General features: G+C 37.5%; 1 protein-coding gene and 1 long non-coding RNA gene across 2 annotated transcripts in view; one reads left to right on the top strand and one right to left on the bottom strand.

Annotated features, from left to right (window-relative positions):
• Positions 1–23,583, bottom strand: part of LOC140847915 (uncharacterized) — a 48,735-nt gene that overhangs the window by 11,852 nt on the left and 13,300 nt on the right. The gene's annotated exons all lie outside the window — the stretch shown is intronic.
• LOC140848093 (ankyrin repeat domain-containing protein 26-like) lies at positions 946–19,945 on the top strand. The gene is made up of 6 exons (XM_073230376.1): positions 946–1,009; positions 3,769–3,912; positions 9,873–10,049; positions 10,593–10,801; positions 17,928–17,997; positions 19,889–19,945. The coding sequence occupies exons 1-6, from the start codon at positions 959–961 to the stop codon at positions 19,943–19,945; spliced, it is 708 nt and encodes a 235-aa protein (XP_073086477.1). The 5' UTR covers positions 946–958.

The raw sequence follows: 23,583 nt of genomic DNA, 5'->3' as shown, positions 1-23,583 counted from the left end.
CCAATCCCTGTATTTCAGTCAGATAGTCACCCCATTATGTGCTGCTCTGCCTGTCTTGCAGTGGTCCTGCATGCTCTCCGCATTTCTGCCCTCTACCCATTTGGTTCTGGCTAACCTCACTGTTTAAGTCAGCACAGGCATTATCTCTAAAAACCCGTTCCTGATTCCTGTTGTCCACAGTCTTCTTTAAACCTTTAAGTATTTAGCTGGAACTCAATAAATAACAATTGAGTAAAGTAACTAATGACTATTTATACAAAGATGATTTACAAGACTGTCCCCTATAGTTTCGGAGCAAAGGGACAAACACGTAGATGATAATTTATGGCTCTTATGGTAAAGACACACAAGAGAAATCTATAAAACACTAAGGTAGGCCCAAAGAAACACCTATTCATAGGGGGAAAGACAGCCATAGTAAGGGAGGGCTTTGTACAGCAGTCTGAATCTTGTAAGAGGAAGAGGAGTTTGTCAATAATAGTGCAGCCAAACATTTCAGGTAAAGGAGGGGTGGTGTATACCCCAATAAAGTCATAGAAAGTAATAATTTTGGTTCCTGAATAATGTAGCTGAAGCCTAGCATGTTGTTAAGATCGTACACTTTTGAGGTAGAAAATAGAGTATCTTGTGGCTTTATATGTTTCTTCTGCATTTTTAAATTTTGGGTTTTTTTCTGATTATTTTGTTTGATGTCGGATGGATTTTTGAATGAGGCTTTTACATGTTTGTATGCATTTATCCTGGCAATTTCTAGTATTTCCCAAGTGTTTGTTGAAGTTGTGTATAAGTTAGAAATATTTCCTAAATAAGTATTCAGATAAAGATGAAGCTTAATTTAAACTCTCAATTGATAAAATGTTATTTTCTCTTTGTTTAAGAGTATGGCTTTTATTGAACCATTCTGTTGTAGTTCAATTTAACTGAATATATCAATTTGTCAGCAGAACAAGACGTCATAATGATGTCAAAGAAAGAACGGCCTGATGGAAGTGACTATAACCACCAACAGGTATATAAAAAATTTTAATTTCTGGTTTAATATTGTTGACTATTCTTTAATGTTGTAACATAGTTTAAATGAAATTACCTTTTCAACTAGTCCTTCAGAGTCAATAGATCACTTCATAGGAAGTCTAAAATTTTACTACTTGCAAAAATGAATGAGAAATGTCATAGAATACATCTATATATTCAGGTCTTCCTCATGCAAAAGTGTGAGGAAATGTGGATCAAACTAGGCAAATTGAGTAAAAAAAATAATTTAAAACTCATCACAAATGAGTTAAAGCAGAAGTTTGGTGATCTTTAGGAAAAAGAATTTTAGGAAATAAAATATGCCCAAATATATGCCGATCTAAGGCTCTTACTCTAGGGTAACTGAATTGGTTAGATTTCAGACTTTGAAGTCAATTTTTCAGTGTAGCTAGATTCATTATTATTCTAGTTTATGCCTTCTGAGTCGTAATTCTTCAGTTAAATTTTGAGTAAAGTTTGAGATTTGGATCCAACTTAGTTTTTTTTCAGTTGGATATCCATTAATCACAAAATTTTTCATTGTATAAACATTCAGCTTGTCCCCTATTTTCAGAGGAAATCATGATAAGTCTTTTAATTGAGTGCTAGCTGAAAGTCTCCTTTTACTTAGATTTCTGATAGTCATGAACATCTATTGCTTAAAATCTACATGTTGCAGGATAAAATTGCCATGCTAAAACCAGAAACACAAGCAATGAAAAATCAGAAAGAAAAGAAATATCTTGAGGACACTGAAATTATAAAAGAAAAAGATGATCTTCAAAAGAAAACAGTGATTAAGGAAACATCTACAAAAGTAATGTTCCAGTATGGTGGACGGCTTGACTTCCTGACATCTGAGAATACAATGCTACATTCTAAGTTGCAGAATGAAAAAGCAAGCAAAGAAAGATTGGAGACAGAAGTTGTATCAGACAATTCTAGACTGTCTACTGCTACCCGTGATCATGAGCAAAGTCAGGCATCAGAAAGAGAACTAGGATTTGCTTTCCATAGTCTTAGAGCAAGAAATGAGTGGTTTCTGTCTAGTCAGGAAGAAAACATGAGCATTCTTTCTCAACAGCTTTCTAAAGCTGAACGTAAAGTCAGTAGCCTGGAAATTGAGCTGAGTCACACCAGAGATGCCCTTAGAGAAAAGACTTTGGACTTAGAAAGTGTGCAAACAGACCTAAGCCACATACCCTGTCAAAAGAAGAACAGTGAACACAAGTATGAGAACAAACAAGATAAACTGAATAAATACATCAGAAAGCAGGAGTTCTTAGAAAACAGATTATCTCAACTACAAAGTGAAAATGAGTTGCTCCGACAGCAACTGAATACTGCTCAGAACAAAGCTAAAAATGAACTCCAAACTGAAAGGGAAAAATGTCTTACCCTAGAAGTAAAGAATAAAGAATTACTCGATGATTTTAATCGTCTCAAAGAAAGAATGAAACAAGGTGAAAATGAGAAAAGAGAACTAGAAGTAAGTATCCAGGAAAATAAACATTTTTCAAAATTCCTGAAAGAAAATTCAAAGTAATATTTGATTATGGAAAAGTGTTGAGTCTATTGAATATAAAAAGGATATAGACTATAAATATCTTAAAGGCATGCTTGTAGCCAGCAAAAAAATTAATTTGGCAGGTGCTTTATTTTGAAGAAAGACATTTGTGTTGACTATGTTCATTTATAATTTAGTCTTATACTGCTTAAATAATAATTTTAGTCTTTGTGTCATCACATTTTAATACTGTGATGAAGCAGATAAGTGGAAATGCTCATACTTAAAATGAAACTCTAGATTCAATCAAGTGGATCACCTTGACAGTTATTCCAGATTTCCCAGATGAGATGAAGGGCCGATGCTGTATGTCACAGTCCTTTTCCTTCAGTAGCTTTTATACATTTTCAGTTGGTGTAATTTTATTGTGATTCATGTCAATTTGAATTAAATTTGGAAACATTTTAGTCTCAAATCGTGTATTATGACCTTTTCAAAGGCATCTGCTCTCCAAAACATCATATTTTAAGACAAATGTGGTGACATATAGCAAAAAAACATATTTGATTTTTCCCATTGCTATTTAAAATCTACTTCAAACATATTTACAAAGAGTTTGCTCACAATTCTCATTTCAAGGAGAAATGTAGGTTAGTACATAACAAACTTACTGGATATAATAAGTGTGTCCAGTACAAAGAGAACTGTAACTGTCTGTGATTGGAGCTCTTTTTCAGACTAATGTGCAGTGGCAGCAGGATTTGTCTATAGCAGGAATGGAGTGCATTATAGGAGCCAAGGTCAGGGAGGCAGGTAGAGGCCTGGTTACCTAGGGCCTGAGTCCCACTGACATGACTTCACATTTATTCTCAGATGAGGATCTGTTGCAAGGACTCACACAGAGGATTCAGTATGTGAGGAACTCTGAAGTCAGTTTAAGTTACTAGGAAAAAAGAGGGAAAACCTTTCACAACATATAATTTACCACCTCCAAGTCTCACGTATATGGTTTTTGTTTTTTTTTTGAGACTTCCCTAGGTGGTAAAGCTCTGCAAATTCTTAGGGGGAGTGGACAGTGGGGCCGAATTCATTGTCTTAAGTATACAATACTGATTAGGCAGGAGGATCACACAAAATTCAGTAAACAGGAATGTGTATGCATGAGGAAAAGGTGAATTGATGAATGCAGTAACATTTTTCAAAACACGTATGTTAGAGTTACATATTAACAACAAATATGTTATTAGGTACTTGTGAGACACAAACTCCAACAAGAATGGGCTGATGTGGAAATACAACGATTTGAGTCAGAGAGTTTGCTAGAAGCTGCCTCCTACTATACCAATGAGAGACAGGACTTAAAGAAGAAATTAAATCAAGCCCTAAGTCAGGTATGTGTAAAATTTAACATACCAACAGTTAATCTATAGCTAATGAAATAATACACAGTGTTTTAGAATATTAATTTCTGTGGACAGCTTTTACATTTTCATTACAACAAATTTATTACAATTCTGTCTTTACAATGCACTTATTAAACTCTGACTTTAGTTCTGCCATTTATATTATGCATTTTTTCTTACAATATTTATCCTTAGGAAAACAGAATTACGCATCACTCCTCACATCAGTTGAGGCTTTATTTGTTAGTTCCATCCATTGTTTTTTTTTACAGATCTCTCTTTTGCCATGATGAGGCAATCCAAATAAAATCACAGCATAAAGTTTAATGGAATGTTTCAGAAAGTTGTAATTTTTGTTACCTTCACTATTGCAGATGTAGAATACATTTATTTTGTGGATTTCAGGTTAATTGTACAAAAGGTCATTATATAAACCATTTGAAATGAGATACTTCCGTCATTTCCTTCCCCTTTACATATTCCGTAAAAATGTGGAAAGATTCAGATCATGTATAGTATGTATCCAAACATAGAGAATTAAGAAAATTATCTACATCCAGCTGTTAGTCAGAAAAATAGATATGAGTGAGGTGGAAAAAGAGTAAGGACAGGAAAAAGCCCACTGAAAAAGACCCAGAGTTAATCAGTTAACGCTCAAAAGGCCAGGAACAACTTGGCCTGGAATGTTTGAATATTCCCCAGATAAAGGAGGGCACCTCAGCATAGCCCATGTCTTTATTGTGTTAATTATGCAGGCCCAATTTATTTTTTCACTTTACCTATCTGCTGGTCTGTTTCTCCTTCACCACTAATCAAATAACTTGCAACCCAGGCAACTAATTTAGCATGCAGGCCCAGCTGTAAACAGCACAGTAAAAGGCAGGAAGTTAAGTAAGATTCTTATCTTACTCTTTCCCAAGTGGTACTTGAGGGTTCTGATGCTTTTCTACATTCTTACCATATCTGTCATCATCTGTCTTTTTTATTGTAGCCATCTCATAGTGGGTGTGAAATGGCATCTCACTGTGGTTTTGATATGCATTTTTCTGATGAATAATGTTTTTGAGCATCTTTTCCTATGCTTATTATCCATTCAGGTATCTTCTTTGAAGAACTGGCTGTTTGATTCCTTTGCCTATTTTAATATTGGACTGTCTTCTTATAAGTGAATTAAAAGAGTTATTTCTATATTCTAGATACAGATCCCTTATCAGATAAAGGGTTTTCAAGTATTTTCTCCTATTCTATAGCTTGCCTTTTCACTGTCCTGATGAATCCAGTTAATCTGCTTTTCTCCTTTGGTGTCATCTAAGTAACCATTGCCAAATCCAGTCACAAAGATACACACCTTTGTTTTATCCTTTGGGTTTTATAATTTTTGCGCTTACATGTTGAGTTGACTTTGTATATTTGCTACAAAGTAGAGGTCTGATTTTATTCTTCTGTATATGGATATTCAGTGGCCCCAGTACCATGGGTTAAAAAGATTATTCTTGACCCATTTAACCTTTTGGCACCCTCGTTGAAAATCAGTTCACCAGAGTTTATTTTGTATTCCCAATTCTAATACGGTTGCATCATGTCTATCCTTATGCCAGTACCAAATCAAATATTGTGAGGACTCTTTCACGGTCATCTTGAATATTACCACATGCTTCTCTCAGCTCATGCAGACACTTTCAGCTTCAGAGAGCCTTTGTCCAGCTTGTGCCCTGCTGGCTGTGCCATGATGGGAAGTCAGGCTAACAACAAAGGTAGAGCCCATTCCCTTTCTTTTCTCCATTCACACCTTTAGTCTCTCACCAGTGTTCCTCCACCTCACTCCCATTTGCATGTCTGGGTCGCAGGATCTGCTGACTCAGTCTGTGTAGTTCATTATGTTTCGGCGACTCACTGTAGGGCATAGACTGATCCATAGATTTCACCATCTAGGAAGGAAGAGATTAAGTCTGGGCTTTTGGCTTTCTCTTTGGAAGTCTTGCTAATCTGTCATCTTGCAATTCACAATTAAATCTTCTTTTGACCTGGTTCTTGTGTGTAATCCTGAGGCCAACCTTGTTCTTGGTGCTGATCCTATGTTCTCAGAAACCTCAGTTCTCCGTATCCACCTCCTTTTACTTAAATCGAAAGAGATGGATAGCTATACTTTATAGCTCAGTGCATAATTGACAGAATCCTATTTCTTCCTATCCCAAGAAAAAAAGAACGTCAAGAGTACAATTCTTAAAAGTGAGGTAATTATTCAACCAAGTCATTGAATAAACAATTGACTTTATCAGAATGTCAAAGCTAAACTGTATGATAGGCAGAAGTACTACGGTGCAACATAAAGATGAGATGGTCTTACCTCCCCATACTGACAACCTTGAGGTAAGATAAAGGAGAAATTGTACTTAAATAGTCCAAAGGACACTGCATTTATTTTACTACTGAGATTAAAAATGATTCCTTAATGTTCTCTCCTTATTTCCTCACTGAGGAAAGTAAAATGAAGATTGAGTGCTAGACTGACTAATAAATACTCCATGCTGTCTATTAGAATTTCAGTTAATTAAAATCGGACAAAAGGCGTCATTTTTGGCTACAAAACTATTTCAGTTGTTATTCTTTAAATCCTATGTCTCTCCTTGCTTACCAGTCTTCCCTATCCCCTAACTTGAGGAAAAATTCTGAAGAGGAATGTATGCCTAGGGGTAAAAATTTGTAATTGAAAGGAACCCTAGAAAAACTTTTTAGATCTTCTAGTCATCTGCTTCTTCTCATTAGCATTGTTTTCCATTAATAAATTAATCTCAACATTTATTATAACCCATTTTAAAGGGGACTCATTTCTACTGTTTGGCACCCTTGTTGAAAATCAGTTCACCACAAATAAGTTAGTTTTCATATTATCCCTTTTTTCACCACTTTCCTCCGTATCTGTTTTACCCTAATAAACTCCCAGGTTCAGTAGCTTAAATAACATTATCTTATTCACAAACCTCCATCAAGAAAGTGTGGCCAGGACAGCTGGTCTCTGCTTCCTTCAGCTTTAGCTGGGACAGCTCGACGGCTGAGGCTGGAGTCATTTGGAGGCTAGTTTACTCACATGTCCGATTGTTGGTGCCAGGCCCTGGCTGGGACGTTAGTTGGGCTGGGCAGCTGGAACACCTGGCCTATCCAGGCCAACCAGCCTTGGAATTCATACAGCATCACCTTCACCATATTCTGTTCACTGGGAGAAAGTCAGTAAGGTTGGCCCATAACCTTCCTTTTTAAAAGAAATTAATGGATGTTTTAAAAGTAGAGACACATTTAAAAAGCACAATTTTTAATTACCCTCCCACATGAAAAACATACTCCAATCACTATGTTATATACTTGAAACCAGTGTAATATCATATGTCAACTATACTTAAAATTGAAAAGCCAAAGAGACAACAACAAAATATATATCCATGTAGCCAAAACACTGGTCAAGATATATAAAACATTTCCATAAAAAAGGAAAAGGCAAAAAACACACACTCACCCGTACCCTATACCTGCATGCCAAGCCTCAGTGACGATGGCATCCAGTTCAGGCTGGAGTCTGAGATCTTACATCTTCATCAGGTGCAGATGGGACAGGAGCCTGGGCTGTGGTTTCTACAGTTTAGCCCTTGGAGTACAATTCCTCTCAATACAAAGATTGAGAACTGAAGAGCCAAGTCATCTACCACCACCCACAGAGCCAACATTCTGCTGACCTGCTCAAGACTCTCATTCAGAATGGAAAATGGGAGACACATTAGTCCATAGCAATTCTGAAAGGCAGCCTGCTGCAGGCTGCTAGTTCTCTGAGGAAGACTTAGTCCTAATCATGGGAATGCCTCTCCGTGGCCCTTTGCTGTGCCTCTGAGCTCTCAGTTCTGTCTTGTTCATAAGAGAGGACCTGTGTTTGCATCTGTTTTTTCAGCCTGCTTCCTCCCTGTAGAACTTCTAAGACCCAAAGGCCTCTTTTCATTTGTATTCTCTCCATCTCTCAGTCCAGGCTACCAGGCAGTGTTTTTGCTAATACTGTTTTTAAACAGTTTCCTGTGAATTTTATTGGGGTTCATGCCAATAGGAAAGGGACCCTCATGAGTCATTTTGAGATAAGCTCTTCACTTTGGGCTTCCTGTGAAGCTGTTGTAGGATGGTGCCTTAAAATGTATAAACTCTGAAGATCCTTAGAAGAAGTTGAGGCACCACCATACATCTTTCTGAGATCCTAACAAAGGATTTTACAGTCTTGGCTGCAACGTTTGGTTGTGTTTTCTCCTGGCAGCACCCTGGATTTTATCTCAGTTCAGAAGTCATTTCTTTTAGAATTATTTGGCAATTAGACATGAGGAAAGGCTGTAATTGGGAAACAGATATCTGACCCGAGTAAGCCCTAGTTCCTTTATGTGTAAAATTCTTCAGCTTATCTTGCTCACCGATCTTTACTTCCAGCTGCTTTGGAGCAAGAGTCCCCTTTCCTCCAGGTTCCAGTGTCACTGTCTTTCCCTGCCTAGAAGCCCTTGCTGTCAGCCTCTTCAGGGGCCGTCAGGCTTCCACTAACATGCTCCCGGAGGCCCTGCTGGTTTTCATTCTGACTCTTCTCCACCTCCTTTGAGGTTCCATCTATTGCCCTGTTCAAAGGCACTCTTTTTGTGTTTTAGTTGTTTTGTTTTGTTTTTTAATGGCAGCACCCCATTTTTAATATCAGTATCTGTGCCAGTTATTTATTGCTGCATGATGAACCACCTCAAAACCTAGTGGCTCAAGACAGTACTTATTTTGTTCACAAATCTACAGTTTAGGCAAGGCTCAGTGAGGCGAGCTTCTTTCTTCTCCACTTGGCATCATCTGGGATGATACACCACTGGGGACTAGCATCACCTAAAGGTGCCACATGCACTTGTTTGGCAGTTGAAGTCAGCTTTTGGCTGGCACAGAAGCTACATCAGTCTCAGTTGGCACATCTCTGTGAGGATTCACTAGGTGCCCTGGGTGCTTCACAGCAAGGGGGCTGGGTTCCTAGGGTAAGCCTCCCTAGAGAGAGAATAGAGAATATCAGATGGAAGCTGTATTTACACTTTCTAACCAAGCCATGGGTTCACACAGCAGTTCCACCATATGCTCTTCACTAGAAACCAGGTAGTAAGGCCACACATATGAAAGAGTAGGGAATTTCACAGGAAATGTAAAATTTGTAAGAATTTGTAAAAACCACATCCACTCACCTTGTCTTACCAAATAACCACTGTATCTAAACAAAAGTAGTTCTTCCCAGATCGGTATCGCTGAAATTACAACAGGTTTTCTTTTTGTTAATTATGTTTTCTTATTTGGTGGCAAGAAACAAAAGATGACAAGATAGCACTATGGAGTTGTGGTATTGTTCAGAAAAATGTATGGATCATCTCCCTAAAATTCCATATTGCGAGATATGAATTCTCCTTAACTGTGACAACCCTTTCCTTGGAAACTGATTTGAATTAGCATAAAACATTTGTAGTTGAGAAAAAGGCTTATGGCATTAGAATACATATTTATAGATCATTAGAGTCTTATTTTGGGAGGCATTTATTGACTTAGGGCTAAATAACTCAATGTGATAGTTCTGAAACTTTTTTTTAATTATGAAGTGTTAGGATGGAGGACCTTTCCTACTGAGAGGTGGCATATAATAACTTTATGGAGAAACAACATGGGAATAAGAGCATTAAACCAAGTGCAAATGTTGTAATGGCAAAAATGACAGCAAAGGGTGTATTATTTTGACTCCTGCTAGTTTTAATTTTGTTCTTGATTGTCTGAGTAATTCAAGGTTCAGTGTTCTAAGATTCTACTATGGTATGAGTAACATTTTATAACTTAATTTATTTTAGTTGATACTGGCTTTGACTTGGGCTATTCTCTGTCTACCTTCATTACAAAGCTCACTTATTTCATTCATGTAGGTTGTTGATCTTTCAAGAAAACTGGAACTTTCATCTTCAGAAGTCAGAAACCTTAAAACTCACATGGCAAGGATGTCACTAGAACACAGTAAGATGGAACAGTACAGACGGGACACTGAAGAAAGAGCAAGACCGAAAGCAGTAGAAAAATTAAAAGAAGTTGATTGGTTTTTACAGGTTAATTTATTAATCTGTAATGTACCTTAATTCATCTCCCTGCAGATTACATTTTTGATATATACATTTATCTCTGTTTCCTCTACTTTTATGCCAGTTGGTTTCATATATTTCTGGGAGCATGGGAGCATGTGTTTCTCCTAAATATTTCAGTTTCCATCATTATCACAAAATCCATCTTTCAGAATCATTCTCATTAGACAATCAGAACTTTTAAGACTGGTTGACAAGAGGAAAAGGAAATTGTGATTTAAAAAGTATACCATATTCTTGGATTATATTGTTTAAATATTTTAACTATAGATTGTTATTCTTTGAAATGTCAGATTATATGAGTACTAAAATAAGAATGATTCAACCTTATTTTTATAATGCACATTTAATTCAGATGAGGTTAAGGTAAATATATTAAACTCCAAGTCTTTTTTTTCACATTTAAAATTGCTTTCTGAAACACTGAGTCAAAACTAAGGGAAACAAATATGCTATAATTATTCAGATTATACTTACTTAAAAAACGCATTCTTTTAATTTGTTTTAAAGGATGAATCACAAAAGAGATTACATCAGTGGAGAGAGAAGGATAATTCTTCGTTTAGAATGCAAATGGAATTCAGAATTAAAGATCTGGAACTTCAACTCTCCAAAAAAATTTCTCAAGAAGATTCCATTAGAGCTGAATTGGAGAAATATAAACAATTACACCAAGAAGAAGTAAATACCACCCTGTCATTGGCAAAGCAACTAGACAAGTAAGTCAAAACAGAATCATAGAAAATAAATTAAGCTCATTAGTTTGCCTCTAAAGCATTATTTCTATGGAGCCAGGTTTATAAGATTAGTAGGAATGAAAGCTAACTGGATAGTATATTCTGGAAAATGATATTTGTAAATGAACTTACATTTAAAATATTCCTTCAAGACAGTTTTTGTACCCCTCTCCCCTTTCTTGGTTTTAAATGACTTTATTTTTTCCTTTTAATATTTTCATAGTTAACCTGATCTACTAGTCTTGAAGCTCATTGTTTTTGAAGCTTTCTAACTTAGACAGTGATATTATTATAAAATGACTTCCTAAAGAATTCCACTAAATAGAAATATTAATGAGTTTAACTATTTTTTGGAAGATTACATCTTAAACTCAAAGGGCCAAGTACTACTACTCAGCTGTCTTGCCTGAGGGCTTCAGCCCCAGGCAAGTTCACTATGAATTCAGTGAGATGGAGAAATGACAAGGGAACGTTCCTGGGGTTAAAAGGTTTCTACCTGGCTTTATTCTCCCATCAGTGGTTGGACACTAGAATCACATGCACCCAAAACTCTGCAGGTCCGTAACCCACATCTCTGCCTCTGGAAAGGGTTCTTTATATAATGACTCAGCCATTAATAGCTTATTGCCTATGGGTGTGGAAGCAGTGGCCCAGCAGCAGGACAATTAAATTGACCAGTTTAGGTTCTGGTGAGGATCCTGGCAATAGTAACTTCCATTTTCCTCACATTAGCACATCCGCTGCATGGAAGTTTTGTTTTCCTGATTGTAATCTTTGGTGTTATCACTAGAGGGCTTCATGGAACAAACTATCATAATTTTTCTACTCTACATAAAGGCATTCGTGTGAAATAAAGACTGACATAGGGATTAAAAGCACTATAATTCACAAAGTGGTTAAAAATAACACTGTGGGGGGAGGAGGAGACAAGATGACAGCGTGAGTAAGGCAGTGGAAATCTCCTCCCAAAACCATACATATTTTTTAAAATAAAAACAAATACAACTATTCATAAAAGAGAGACCAGAAGATACAGTACAACAGCCAGGCTGCATCTACATTTGTGAGAACTCAGCATCTCACGAAGAGGGTTAAGATACAAGCTGCAGCCTGCTGGGACCCGAGCACCCCCACAACCCCAGCTCCCGAGTGGGAGAAAAGGAGTTGTAACGGGGAAGGAGTGGGAGCCCAGGACTGCTAAACACGCAGCCCTAGTCAACCACACCAGGAGTGAAAACACACGGTACGTAGTGCACTGGAAATTAGGGAAACGGAACAGTAAAATCCATGAGCAGGTCCCCGCAAACAGTGCCCATTGGACAAAAGAAAAGTGAGTGCTTTTTCAAAAGTCTTAAAGAGACAGGGGCCTCACAGCTGGATGGAAGGATCCTGGCACACTCAGATCAGCAGCTGGGAACCCCAGAGAACTCTGGGTACCCTACCCCCTGTAAGGCAGCACAGCTCTAAGGCCTCTCACGGCGATAAACAGCCTCCCGTCCATCCCCCCTCCGGTGCAGCCCCGGCATGGCAGCGAGTAGCTTGGGAGAGGCCAAACCCACAGCAACTGCCCAGAGCCTACTCTGCAGCCATCAGGGGAAGACTCAGAGGCACCATCTGTGCACAACTGCCCAGCACAAGCTGCTAGGGGTCGCTGTTCTCACAGGAAAGGAAGGTGAAAGGACTTTGTTCTCCCAGCTGAAATACACACCAACTGCCGAAGACTACTTCTATCGCCATGAAAAGGCAGAAGAATTTGATCCAGACAAGAATAACCCTGACATACCCCAAGAGGGAACCTGGCGACATAGATTTAACCAATCTTCCTAAAAAAGAATTCAAAATAAAGGTCATAACCATGCTGATGGAGCTACAGAGAAATGTGCAGGAGCTAATGGATAAGGATGGGAAGGACAATACAGAAATAAAACGATCTCTGGAAGGACTTAAGAGCAGACTGGATGAGGTGCAAGAGGCCATTAATATAATCAGAATCAGAGAACAGCAACACAGAGAAGTTGATGCAGAGAGAGATAAAAGGATCTCCAGGAATGAAAGATAATGAAGAGAACTGTGTGACCAATACAAATGGAACAATATTCGCATTAGAAGGGTACCAGAAAAAGAAGAGAGAGAAAAAGGAATAGAAACTGTCTTTGAAAAAATAAATGCTGAAAACTTCCTCAAACTGGGGGAGGAAATAGTCTCTCAGATGACGGAAGCCCACAGAACACCCAACAGAAGAGACCCAAGAAGGACAACACCAAGACACACAATAATTAAAATGGCAAAGATCAAGGACAAGGACAGACTATTAAAGGCAGCCAGAGAGAGAAAAAAAGATCACCTACAAAGGAAAACCCAGCAGGCTATCATCAGACCTCAACAGAAACCTCACAGGACAGAAGAGAATGGCATGATATATTTAATGCAATTAAACAGAAAGGCCTTGAACCAAGAATACTGTATCCAGCAGGATTATCATTTAAATATGAAGGAGGGATTAAACAATGCCCAGACAAGCAACAGTTGAGGGAATTTGCTTCCCACAAACCACCTCTACAGGGTCTTTTAGAGGGACTGCTCTAGATGGAAGCACTCCAAAGACTAATTAGATGTCACCAGAGAAAATAAAATCACAGCGAAGAAAGCAGACCAACCAAATACTAACTAAAGGCAAAAAATAAAATCAACTACTCACAAAAGCAATCAAAGGAAACACAAAAGAGCACAGAATAAAACACCCAACATATAAAGAATGGAGTACGAGGAATAGGAAGGTAGAAAAATACAGAAACATCAGACAGTGTTTATAATAGCTCAATAAGTGAGTTAAGTTAGATGGTAAGATAGTAAAGAAGCTAACCTTGAACCTTTGGTAACCACGAATCTAAAGCCTGCAATGGCAATAAGTACATATATTTCAATAATCACCCCTAAATGTCAATGGACTGAATGCACCAATCAAAAGAAACAGAGTAATACAATGGATAAAAAAGCAACACCCATCTATATGCTGCTTACAAGAGACTTGCCTCAAACCCAAAGACATGCACAGACTAAAAGAAGAGGGATGGAAAAAGACATTTCATGCAAACAACAGGGAGAAAAAAGCAGGTATTGCAGTTTTAGTATCAGACAAAACAGAATTCAAAACAAAGTAACAAGAGATAAAGAAGGACATTACAGAATGATAAAGGGGTCAGTACAAGAGAATATAACCATTATAAATTCTAAAAGGAAAGTATATAGCAATCCAGGCATATTTAAAGAACAATCCCAAATGAATAGTGTAAAGTGACAATTATTGAAATTGGAAAAAAAAGAACACATGAGGCCTAAGGTCAGTAGAAGGAGGGACATAATAAAGGTAAGAGAAGAAATCAATAAAACTGAGAAGAATAAAACAAGAGAAAATATCAATGAAACCAAGAGCTGATTCTCTGAGAAAATAAACAAAATAGATAAGCCCCTAGCCAGACTTATTAAGAGAAAAAGAGAATCAACACCCATTAACAGAATCAGAAATGAGAAAGGAAAAATCACAACGGACCCCCACAGAAATACAAAGAATTATTAGAGAATACTGTGAAAACCAATATGCGAACAAGCTGGAAAACCTAGAGGAAATGGACTACTTCCTAGAAAAATACAACCTTCCAAGACTGACCAAGGAAGAAACAGAAAATCTAAACGGACCTATTACCAGCAACAAAATTGAGGTGGTAATCAAAAAACTACCCAAGGGCAAAACCCCCGGGCCAGATGGATTTACCACGGAATTTTATCAGACATACAGAGAAGATATAATACCCATTCTTCTTAAAGATTTCTAAAAAAAATTGAGTGGAAGGAATACTCCCAAACTCATTCTATGAAGCCAGCATCACCCTAATACCAAAACCAGGAAAAGACCCCACCAAAAAAGAAAATTACACACCAATATCAAGGGATGGAACATAGATGCAAAAATACTCAACAAAATATTAGCAAATCGAATTCAGAAATATGTCAAGAGGATCATACACCATGACCAAGTGGGATTCATCCCAGGGATGCAAGGATGGTACAACATCTGAAAATCCATCAACATAATCCACCACATAAATAAAAAGAAAGACAAAAACCACATGATAATCACCATACATGCTGCAAAAGCATTTGACAGAATTCAACACCCATTCATGATAACAACTCTCAGCAAAATGGGTATAGAGGGCAAGTACCTCAACATAATAAAGGCCATATATGATAAGCCCACAGCCAACATCATACTGAAAAGCAAGAAGCTGAAAGCTTTTCCTCTGAGATCAGGAACAAGACAGGGATGCCCACTCTCCCCACTGTTATTCAACATAGTACTGGAGGTCCTAGGCATGGCAATTAGACAAAACAACAAAATACAACCAATCCAAATTGGTAAAGAAGAACTTAAGCTGTCACTATTTGCAGATGACATGATACTGTACATAAAAAACCCTAAAGACTCCACTCCAAAACTACAAGAACTGATATCACAATTCAGCAAAGTTGCAGGATACAAAATTAATATGCAGAAATCTGTGGCTTTCCTATACATTGACAATGAACTAACAGAAAGAGAAATCAGGAAAACAATTCCATTCACAATTGCATCAAACAGAATAAAATACCTAAGAATAAACCTAACCAAGGAAGTATAAAAGACCTATACCCTGAAAACTACAAGACACTCTTACAAGAACCTAAAGAAGACACTAACAAATGTAAACTCGTGCAATGCTCTTGGCTAGGAAGAATTAATATTGTCAAAATGGCCATCCTGCCCAAAGCAATCTATAGATTCAATGTAATCCCTATCAAAATACCAACAGCATTCTTCAACAAACTGGAACAAATAGTTCTAAAATACATATGGTGCCACGTAAGACACCAAATGGCCAAAGCAATACTGACGAGGAAAAATAAAGTGTGGGGGGATCTCACTCCCCAACTTCAAGCTCTACTACAAAGCCACATAAACAATACAATTTGGTAACAGCACAAGTTCAGAGCCACAGACCAGTGGAACAGAATAGAAACTCCAGATATTAACATAAACATATATGGTCCATTAATATATGATAAAGGAGCCACGGACACAGAATGGGAAAACGACAGCCTCTTCAACACCTGGTATTAGCAAAACTGGACAGCTACATGTAAGAAAATGAAACCGGATCATTGTCAAACCCCATACACAAAAGTAAATTCAAAATGGATCACAGACGCGAATGTAAGTCATGAAACCATAAAGCTCTTAGAAAAAATCATAGGCAAAAATCTCTTGGATATAAACATGAGCAACGTCTTCATGAACATATGTCCCCAGGCAAAGGAAACTAAAGCAAAAATGAAAAAGTGGGACTATATAAAGCTGAATAGCTGCTGTACAGCAAAGGACACCATCAATAGAACAAAAAGGCATCCTACAGTATGGGAGAAGTTCATATAGGACAGATCGGATAAAGGGTTAACATCCAAAATATCTAAAGAGCTCACACACCTCTACAAACAAAAAGCAAATAATCCAATTAAAAAATGGGCAGAGGAGCTGAATAGACACTTCTCCAAAGAAGAAGTTCAAATGACCAACAGACACATGAAAAGATGCTCCACATCGCTAGTCATCAGAGAAATGCAAATTAAAACCACTATGAGATATCACCTCACACCAGTAAGGATCTCCACCATCCAAAAGACAAACAACAACAAATGTTGGCAAGGTTGTGGAGAAAAGGGGAACCCTCCTACACTGTTGGTGGGAATGTAAATTAATTCAACCATTGTGGAAAGCAGTATGGAGGTTCCTCAAAATGCTCAAAATGGAAATACCATTTGACCCAAGAATTCCACTCCTAGGAATTTACCCTAAAACACAGTAGTCCAGTTTCAAAAATACAGATGCACCCCTGTGTTTCTCACAGCACTCTTTAGAATAGCCAAGAAATGGAAACAACCTAACTGTCCATCAGTAGATGAATGGATAAAGAAGATGTGGTGCGTATACACAATGGAATATTATTCAGCCATAAGAAGAAAAAAATCCTACCATTTGCAGCAACATGGATGGAGCTAGAGGGTATTATGCTCAGAGAAATAAGCCAGTTGGAGAAAGACAAGTACCAAATGATTTCACCCATATGTGGAGTAAAAGAACAAAAAAAAATCTGAAGGAGAAAAACAGCAACAGAATCACAGAACCCAAGAATGGACTAACAGTTCCCAAGGGAAAGGGACTGGGGAGGATGGGTGGGAAGGGAGGGATAAGGAGCGGGAAAAGAAAGGGGACATTACAATTAGCATGTATAATGTAGGGGACGCACAAGGAGGGCTATGCATCACAGAGAAGAAAAGTAGTGTTTCTACAGCATCTTACTATGCTGATGGACAGTGACTGTAATGGGGTTTGTGGGGGGGTACTTGGTGCAGGGGGTTCCTAGTAAACATAATGTTCCTCATGTAATTGCAGATTAATGATACCAAAATAAAAAAAATAATAACAACACTGTGGTCTGCCTGAGGGAGTACATGGAAAACAGAAAGGATGGATACCTTGGTGACGATGTTACATGCTAACTGCCTCCAGAGCTATTTTATTCTTTGGTCACCCACACCCTTTTTCCTCCCCTAGAGATTGTTGCTCTCAATTATGCCTCAGTGCCTAATGCCTAATTTCTCTGAGATAATGAGTGAGACATAAAGGGTGGTAAAAGCAAATGCTTGAAAATGTCTTCGATGGATGCTTTATCTTTTATCTCTAAACTGGTTTACTAAATAGGTTTAAGTGTCTCCTCATGAATCTTGTAAATACAGCCATTCCAGAAGGCAGGAAGTTCTACTTGTAAGCCCTCTATATCATGAATAGCCGTTTCTCTCCCTTCCCTACTTTGAATTACTTGTTAGCTACTAGTCACCCTAGAAAAACATGTACTTAATTGTATACAATAGATCTTCAGCAGATTTTCAATGCTGAAACACTGTTTTGTAAGAAATTCAATTTACTATTGTGGTAACTTTTTAATGCAAGGCATTTAGGTATCACTTAGGGAAAAATGAAATAATAAGCATTTGTTTACACCACTCTCCACAGGATTACTGTGAAGTTAGCAGAGATCAATAGCAAACATAGAGAGAAGGAAATGGACACATTCTTTGCCAAGGTTAGTTATACTATCCTTTTTCCCCCAGGTTTCAAATTTGTGATGTAATTCTTGTTCTTAATTTGTTGAAATTCTAGTTGTTTAACTGATTAGTGCTCACGATTTAAAAGTCATAATTCTTTGTGCTTCTGAGAAAGGAGACCGAAATTTTATTTTTTAAAGTTGTTGGATTTCTCATTTTCAAGAGATACCTAATCTTAACTCTATTCAGTAAGTGAAACTAAACTGACACATTTTAAATTTCGTGAAAAGCTGCATATTGAAAAAGATGCATCAAAACTCCTACTTTCCAGAAAGGCAACAAAATCGTCATTAAAGAATTGAGTATTATTTGCCTTGTTTCTAATTCTAGAAAGTTATGAATCAGAAATTAAGTTTGAAAACTGGCTCTAGCCTCTATTTTTCCTGTCTTCAAGCAGACATTCTGAAATCTTTGTGTCCATATGCAGTAGAGAGAGATTTTGTAGTCATAGCACAGATAGAAAAATGATTTCACATAACTTTTTGCAGGAATTTTTACATGGCATTGTTATGACACTCCCACTTTCTTCATTTTATGTATTTTAGATCCTGTGCTGAAAAATTAATAGCACAGATTATACCTTATCTAAAAGTACAATAATAGAAAGCCCTTTTGAAGGAAAAATTCATTAGAGTAAAAAAACTGGTAAAGCTTGCATACAGGATAGTTTTTCTAAGTCTGGCAAAGTAATGCAGTCAGTGTATAATATGACTTGAATTGTTTAAATTTCTTCTTAATAGTAAGATCAAATATCACCTTTCTGAAATCATGTATTTAACACACACCAATATTGTACTTTTTATCAGATTAATCAAAATAACATTGCAGATATGTTATCTAAAATTAAGTAGGAATTTATTTTATTCATGTGATTATTTTTCTGTGTAAGCAATCCCTAAGGTAAGTCTAGTCTCTAAAACTATTAGTTAAAGGCCATACTTCATCAGCTATGTGTCACTCCCATGATAATGTCTTGCTTAACTTAAAAATGACAAATAATATTTGACTTATTTCAGATGGAGCAAGAATTTGACAAAAATATAACTAGAGCACAGAAAGAAGGTATGTTGCCAAAATGTATTAATTAAATTTAGATGTCACTGCTTTCTGAAATGAACGCTGAATAGTAAATAGCAGCTCTTTCCATTGTTCAGATAATAGGTATTATGTAAATATTTGTTTCTTATACATATCTAATAAGAAAATGTGAGGGCACAGCCATTCATAGTGAAGAATATACTTCTTCCTCATTTATTCAGCATGTTCCATAGATTTTTTAAAATCTCAACACATCCATCAGTCTGTTCTTATTTTTGGCTATACCTTCTCTTTTACTTCTGCTATTCCTTTAGAACTCTTATCCTGCACTTCTCAGAACACATGGGCTTTGTCAGCTTCTCATGTTTCTGGCAGTGATTTAAGGCCAAAAAACCAAGATGCACCTACTAATAGGCAATTTTAAGTGTCACTTGAAGGATGACATTTAAATCTCTAGCCATTGACTTGGTCATTGGTTTTGTCTTTCTACTCTCACGAAAAATTACAAATACCTTAGCAAGGAATAAAAACACCCAAATAAAATTTGGTGCTTGCCAAGTCCTTCAGTCTCATCTCTTGCTACTTACCCTACTCTGCACATTTGCTCTAGCATTTCACTGAACTAGACTACTTACAGTTCCACAAATGTTCTTCCTCACCTCTAGCTCTTTGCAGATGCTTCTTCCCTCTATCTGGCACATCTTTCCCTTTTCCTGCAATATCAGTTTGGATGTCCCCTCTGTGTTTTCTAATAGCACCCTGTTTTTATACCTGTCATGGTATACCTGACTGTGTGGGAACTGGCTGTCGGTCTGTTTTTCCCGTTTACAGAATATGGTTGTCACGGTGAACTGTGTCATCTTTATCTTCTATAGTTCCATCTTGTAATAAGAAAACCAGAAGCTCTGATACTTAGCCACAATTGGAATTAATTGTGTGTAACTATGGGCAAGTTATATTTCCTAGTAGTCTTGTATTTTGTACCGCAGTTGTGTAGAGATTTTTTTCATTTTTAACACTCTTAAAGGCCCCAACTTCTTTTTATTAACTCATACATGTTAACTCTAAAGTATTTTATATGAAGAGTTTAATTGTTTCTGTTTCTTTCCAGATGCTGCTAAATTTGAATTTGAATCCTCTATAGCTGCTCCTCTAGGATCTATGGATGGGTTAACTCCCACTCAAGCTCTACTTTTGAAGACGTCACAGGAATATGCACAGATTTTGAGGAAAAACTATATGATCTGAAAGAAATGTAAAATGTACTTGTCTCATGGAGGGGAAAAAGATGGCTGACAGTGAGAGAACTGAGGCAGAAACCACCTCCCAAAACCACATGTAATGAAAATACAGCAAATACCAGTAACCCTAAAAGAGTGACCCAAAAGACAGCAACACACTGCCTACCTCTGCAGAAAAGAAAAGACCTTAAAAAAAAAGGGTAAAGTAGCAAACTCAGCCCAGCAGATTAGGAACATTCAGGACCATCAGATGCTCCATTCCCCTGGCTGGCAGTGCAGTGCTGAGACCCCCCCCTCACTGTGATATGCAGCCTGACACTCATTCTTCCCAGCAGGCATGAGTCCGCACAGCTGATGCTACCACCATTGCACCAGGTCACGTGGAGGGCAGCCCCACCTAGGGTACATAACACAGGGCATAACACAGAGGTTCCTACCTCCATTCTCAGCCTACTGGACCTGGCAGAGGATACAGACACTGCAGCCAGGTAGCATTTTCATGCTACCAAAAGAACTTTTCCTCCTGGCAGGCACCAGCGCTGTGCACCTGTGACCCCCACCAACCCTCCAGGTGTTGGATAGCTCCAGAGAGTAGAGCTGGGCACTAGAGGGTGCCACCTACACAAAGGTATTGTTCCATAGTCATCATCAGAATGATGAAACAGCAAAAGAATTTGGTAAAACCAGGATACCTCAAACACCTGAAAGAGGGCTCAGTGAAACTGAAGTCACCAATCTTCTTGATAAAGATTTCAAAATAAAAATCATAAACATGCTCACATAGTTACAGAAGAATATTCAAGATCTCAGGGACAACTTCAAGAGAGAGAGAAATATGAAAAATACAGTATCTGAAATAAAACACACACTTGAGGGATTTAAAAGCAGATTAGAAGAGGAGATGGTCAATGGAACAGGAATTAGAGAACAGGAATATAAAGAAGTTGAGGCACAGAGAGAAAAAAGGTTCTAGGAATGAAAGAATAATAAGACAACTCTGCAACCAATCCCAATGGAGTAATATTCACATTACAGGGCTATCAAAAGAAGAAGAAGAGAAAAGAAGAAAATGCAGCTTTGAGGAAATACTGAAAACTTTCCCAGTCTAGGAAAGGAAAGAGTCGCTCAAGCCATGCAAGTGCAAAGATCTCCCAACTCAAGGGACCCTAGGAAGACACCACCAAGCCATATAATAATTAAAATGGCAAAGATCAAGGACATGGACAGAGTATTAAAAGAAGCCAGAGAGAGAAAAAAGATCACATACAAAGGAAGGCCCATCAGGATATCAGCAGACGTCTCAGCAGCAAACTTACACGCCAGAAAGGAGTGGCATGACATATTTAATGAAATGAAACAAGGCCTCCAACCAAGAATACTCTCCTTGGAAAGATTATCACTTAAATTTGAAGCAGGGATTAAACAATATTCAGATAAGAAAAAGTTGAGGGAATTTACCTTCCACAATCCATCTCTACAGAGTATTTTAAAGGGACTGCTCCAAAGGCTAAATAGCTGTCACGAGAGAAAATAAAACCATAGTAAAGGTAGTAGACCAAGTAATTACTAAGCAAATGCAAAATTATATCAGTTACCCAAAAGGTCAGTCAAGGGATACACAAAGAATACAGGATATGACACCTAAAATAAACAGAGTGGAGGAGGATGAAAAAGAGGGGGGAATAAAAGAACCTTTAGATTATGTTTGAACTACTGTAATGAGCAAGTTAAACTTAGACTGTTAGATAGTAAAGAAGCTGCCCTTGAACCTTCGGTAACTGCAGTGGCAATAAGTACATATCTATTGATAATAACCCTAAATGTAAATTGACTGCACCAATCAAAAGACACAGAGTTACAGAATAGATAAACAAGCAAGACCCGTCTATATGCTACCTACAAGAGACTCGCTTCAAACGCAAAGACACACACAGACTAAAAGTGAAGGGATGGAAAAAGATATTTCATGAAAATAATAGGGAGAAAAAAGCATGAGTTGCAGTACTTATATCAGAAAAATAGACTTCAAAAACAAAAAAAGTAACAAGAGACAAAGACGGACATTATGTAATGACAAAGAAGTCAGTCCAACAATAAGATGTAACCACTACAGATATCTATGTACTCAACATAGTATTTGTTTCATGTATTTGGATGTTCCTAACAGAATTAGAGGCTGAAATAGAATGCAATGCATTCATTTTAGAAGATTTCAACACTCCACTCACTCCAAAGGACAGATCAACCAGACAGAAAATAAGTGAGGAGACAGAGGCACTGAACATATCAGAACAGATGGACCTAACAGATGGGCCTAACAGACATCTAAGGACACTCCACCCAAAAGCAGCAGGATACACAGCTTTCTCAAGTGCACATGGAACACTTTCCAGAACAGATCACATACTAGGCCACAAAAAGAGCCTCAGTAAATTGAGAAGATTAAAAACATGCCAACCAGCTTCTCAGACCACAAAGGTATGAAACCAGAAATTATTCCAAGACAAAAAAAAAAACCACACTTCATAATGCTCCTTATCTAAAGCTGAATTGGGTTTTACTTAGAATTGGAATAAAGATCTTACAAGTGTTTTGAGAGAGTTTTTTTTAATTCTTCATTTAAAGCACTAAATATCGCTTATCAAGGCTTCAAATGGTCCTCAATAGCTAGAGGCCTTTCAAAAAACACACCTTTTTTTTCCTGAGGCCTTTTATGACCTCTGTGCCATTTTTAAAAATTATTTATTTATTTATGTATTTATTGTATCACTGATATACAATCTTATGCTCAGGTTTTACATGAGAAATATTGTGGTTACTACCTTCCCCTTATTATCAAGTCCCCACCACATATCCCATTACAGTCACTGTCCATCAGCATAGTCAAATGCTATAGAGTCACTGCTTGTCTTCTGTGTGCTATATATACTGCCTTCCTCATGCCCCCCCTATATTTTGTGTGACAATAATCATGATGCCCCTTAATCCCCTTATCCCTCCCTTCCCACCCACCATACCTAGTCCATTCTTGGGTTCTGTGAGTCTGCTGCTCTTTTGTTCCTGCAGTTTTTGCTTTGTTGTTGTACTCCACAGATGAGGGAAATCATATGGTGCTTGTCTTGCTCCACCTGGCTTATTTTACTGACCATAATTCCCCCTAGCTCCATCCATGTTGTTGCAAATGGTAGGATTTGTTTTCTTCTTATGGCTGAATAGTATTCCATTGTGTATATGTACCACATCCTTATCCATTCATCTACTGATGGACACATAGGTTGCCCATAG

The sequence above is a fragment of the Manis javanica genome, chromosome 2 (assembly GCF_040802235.1).
Source record: "Manis javanica isolate MJ-LG chromosome 2, MJ_LKY, whole genome shotgun sequence".
Taxonomy (NCBI): Eukaryota; Metazoa; Chordata; class Mammalia; order Pholidota; family Manidae; genus Manis; species Manis javanica.
The sequence above is the reverse complement of the archived record's forward strand: the minus strand, read 5'-3'. Positions and strand labels throughout refer to the sequence as shown.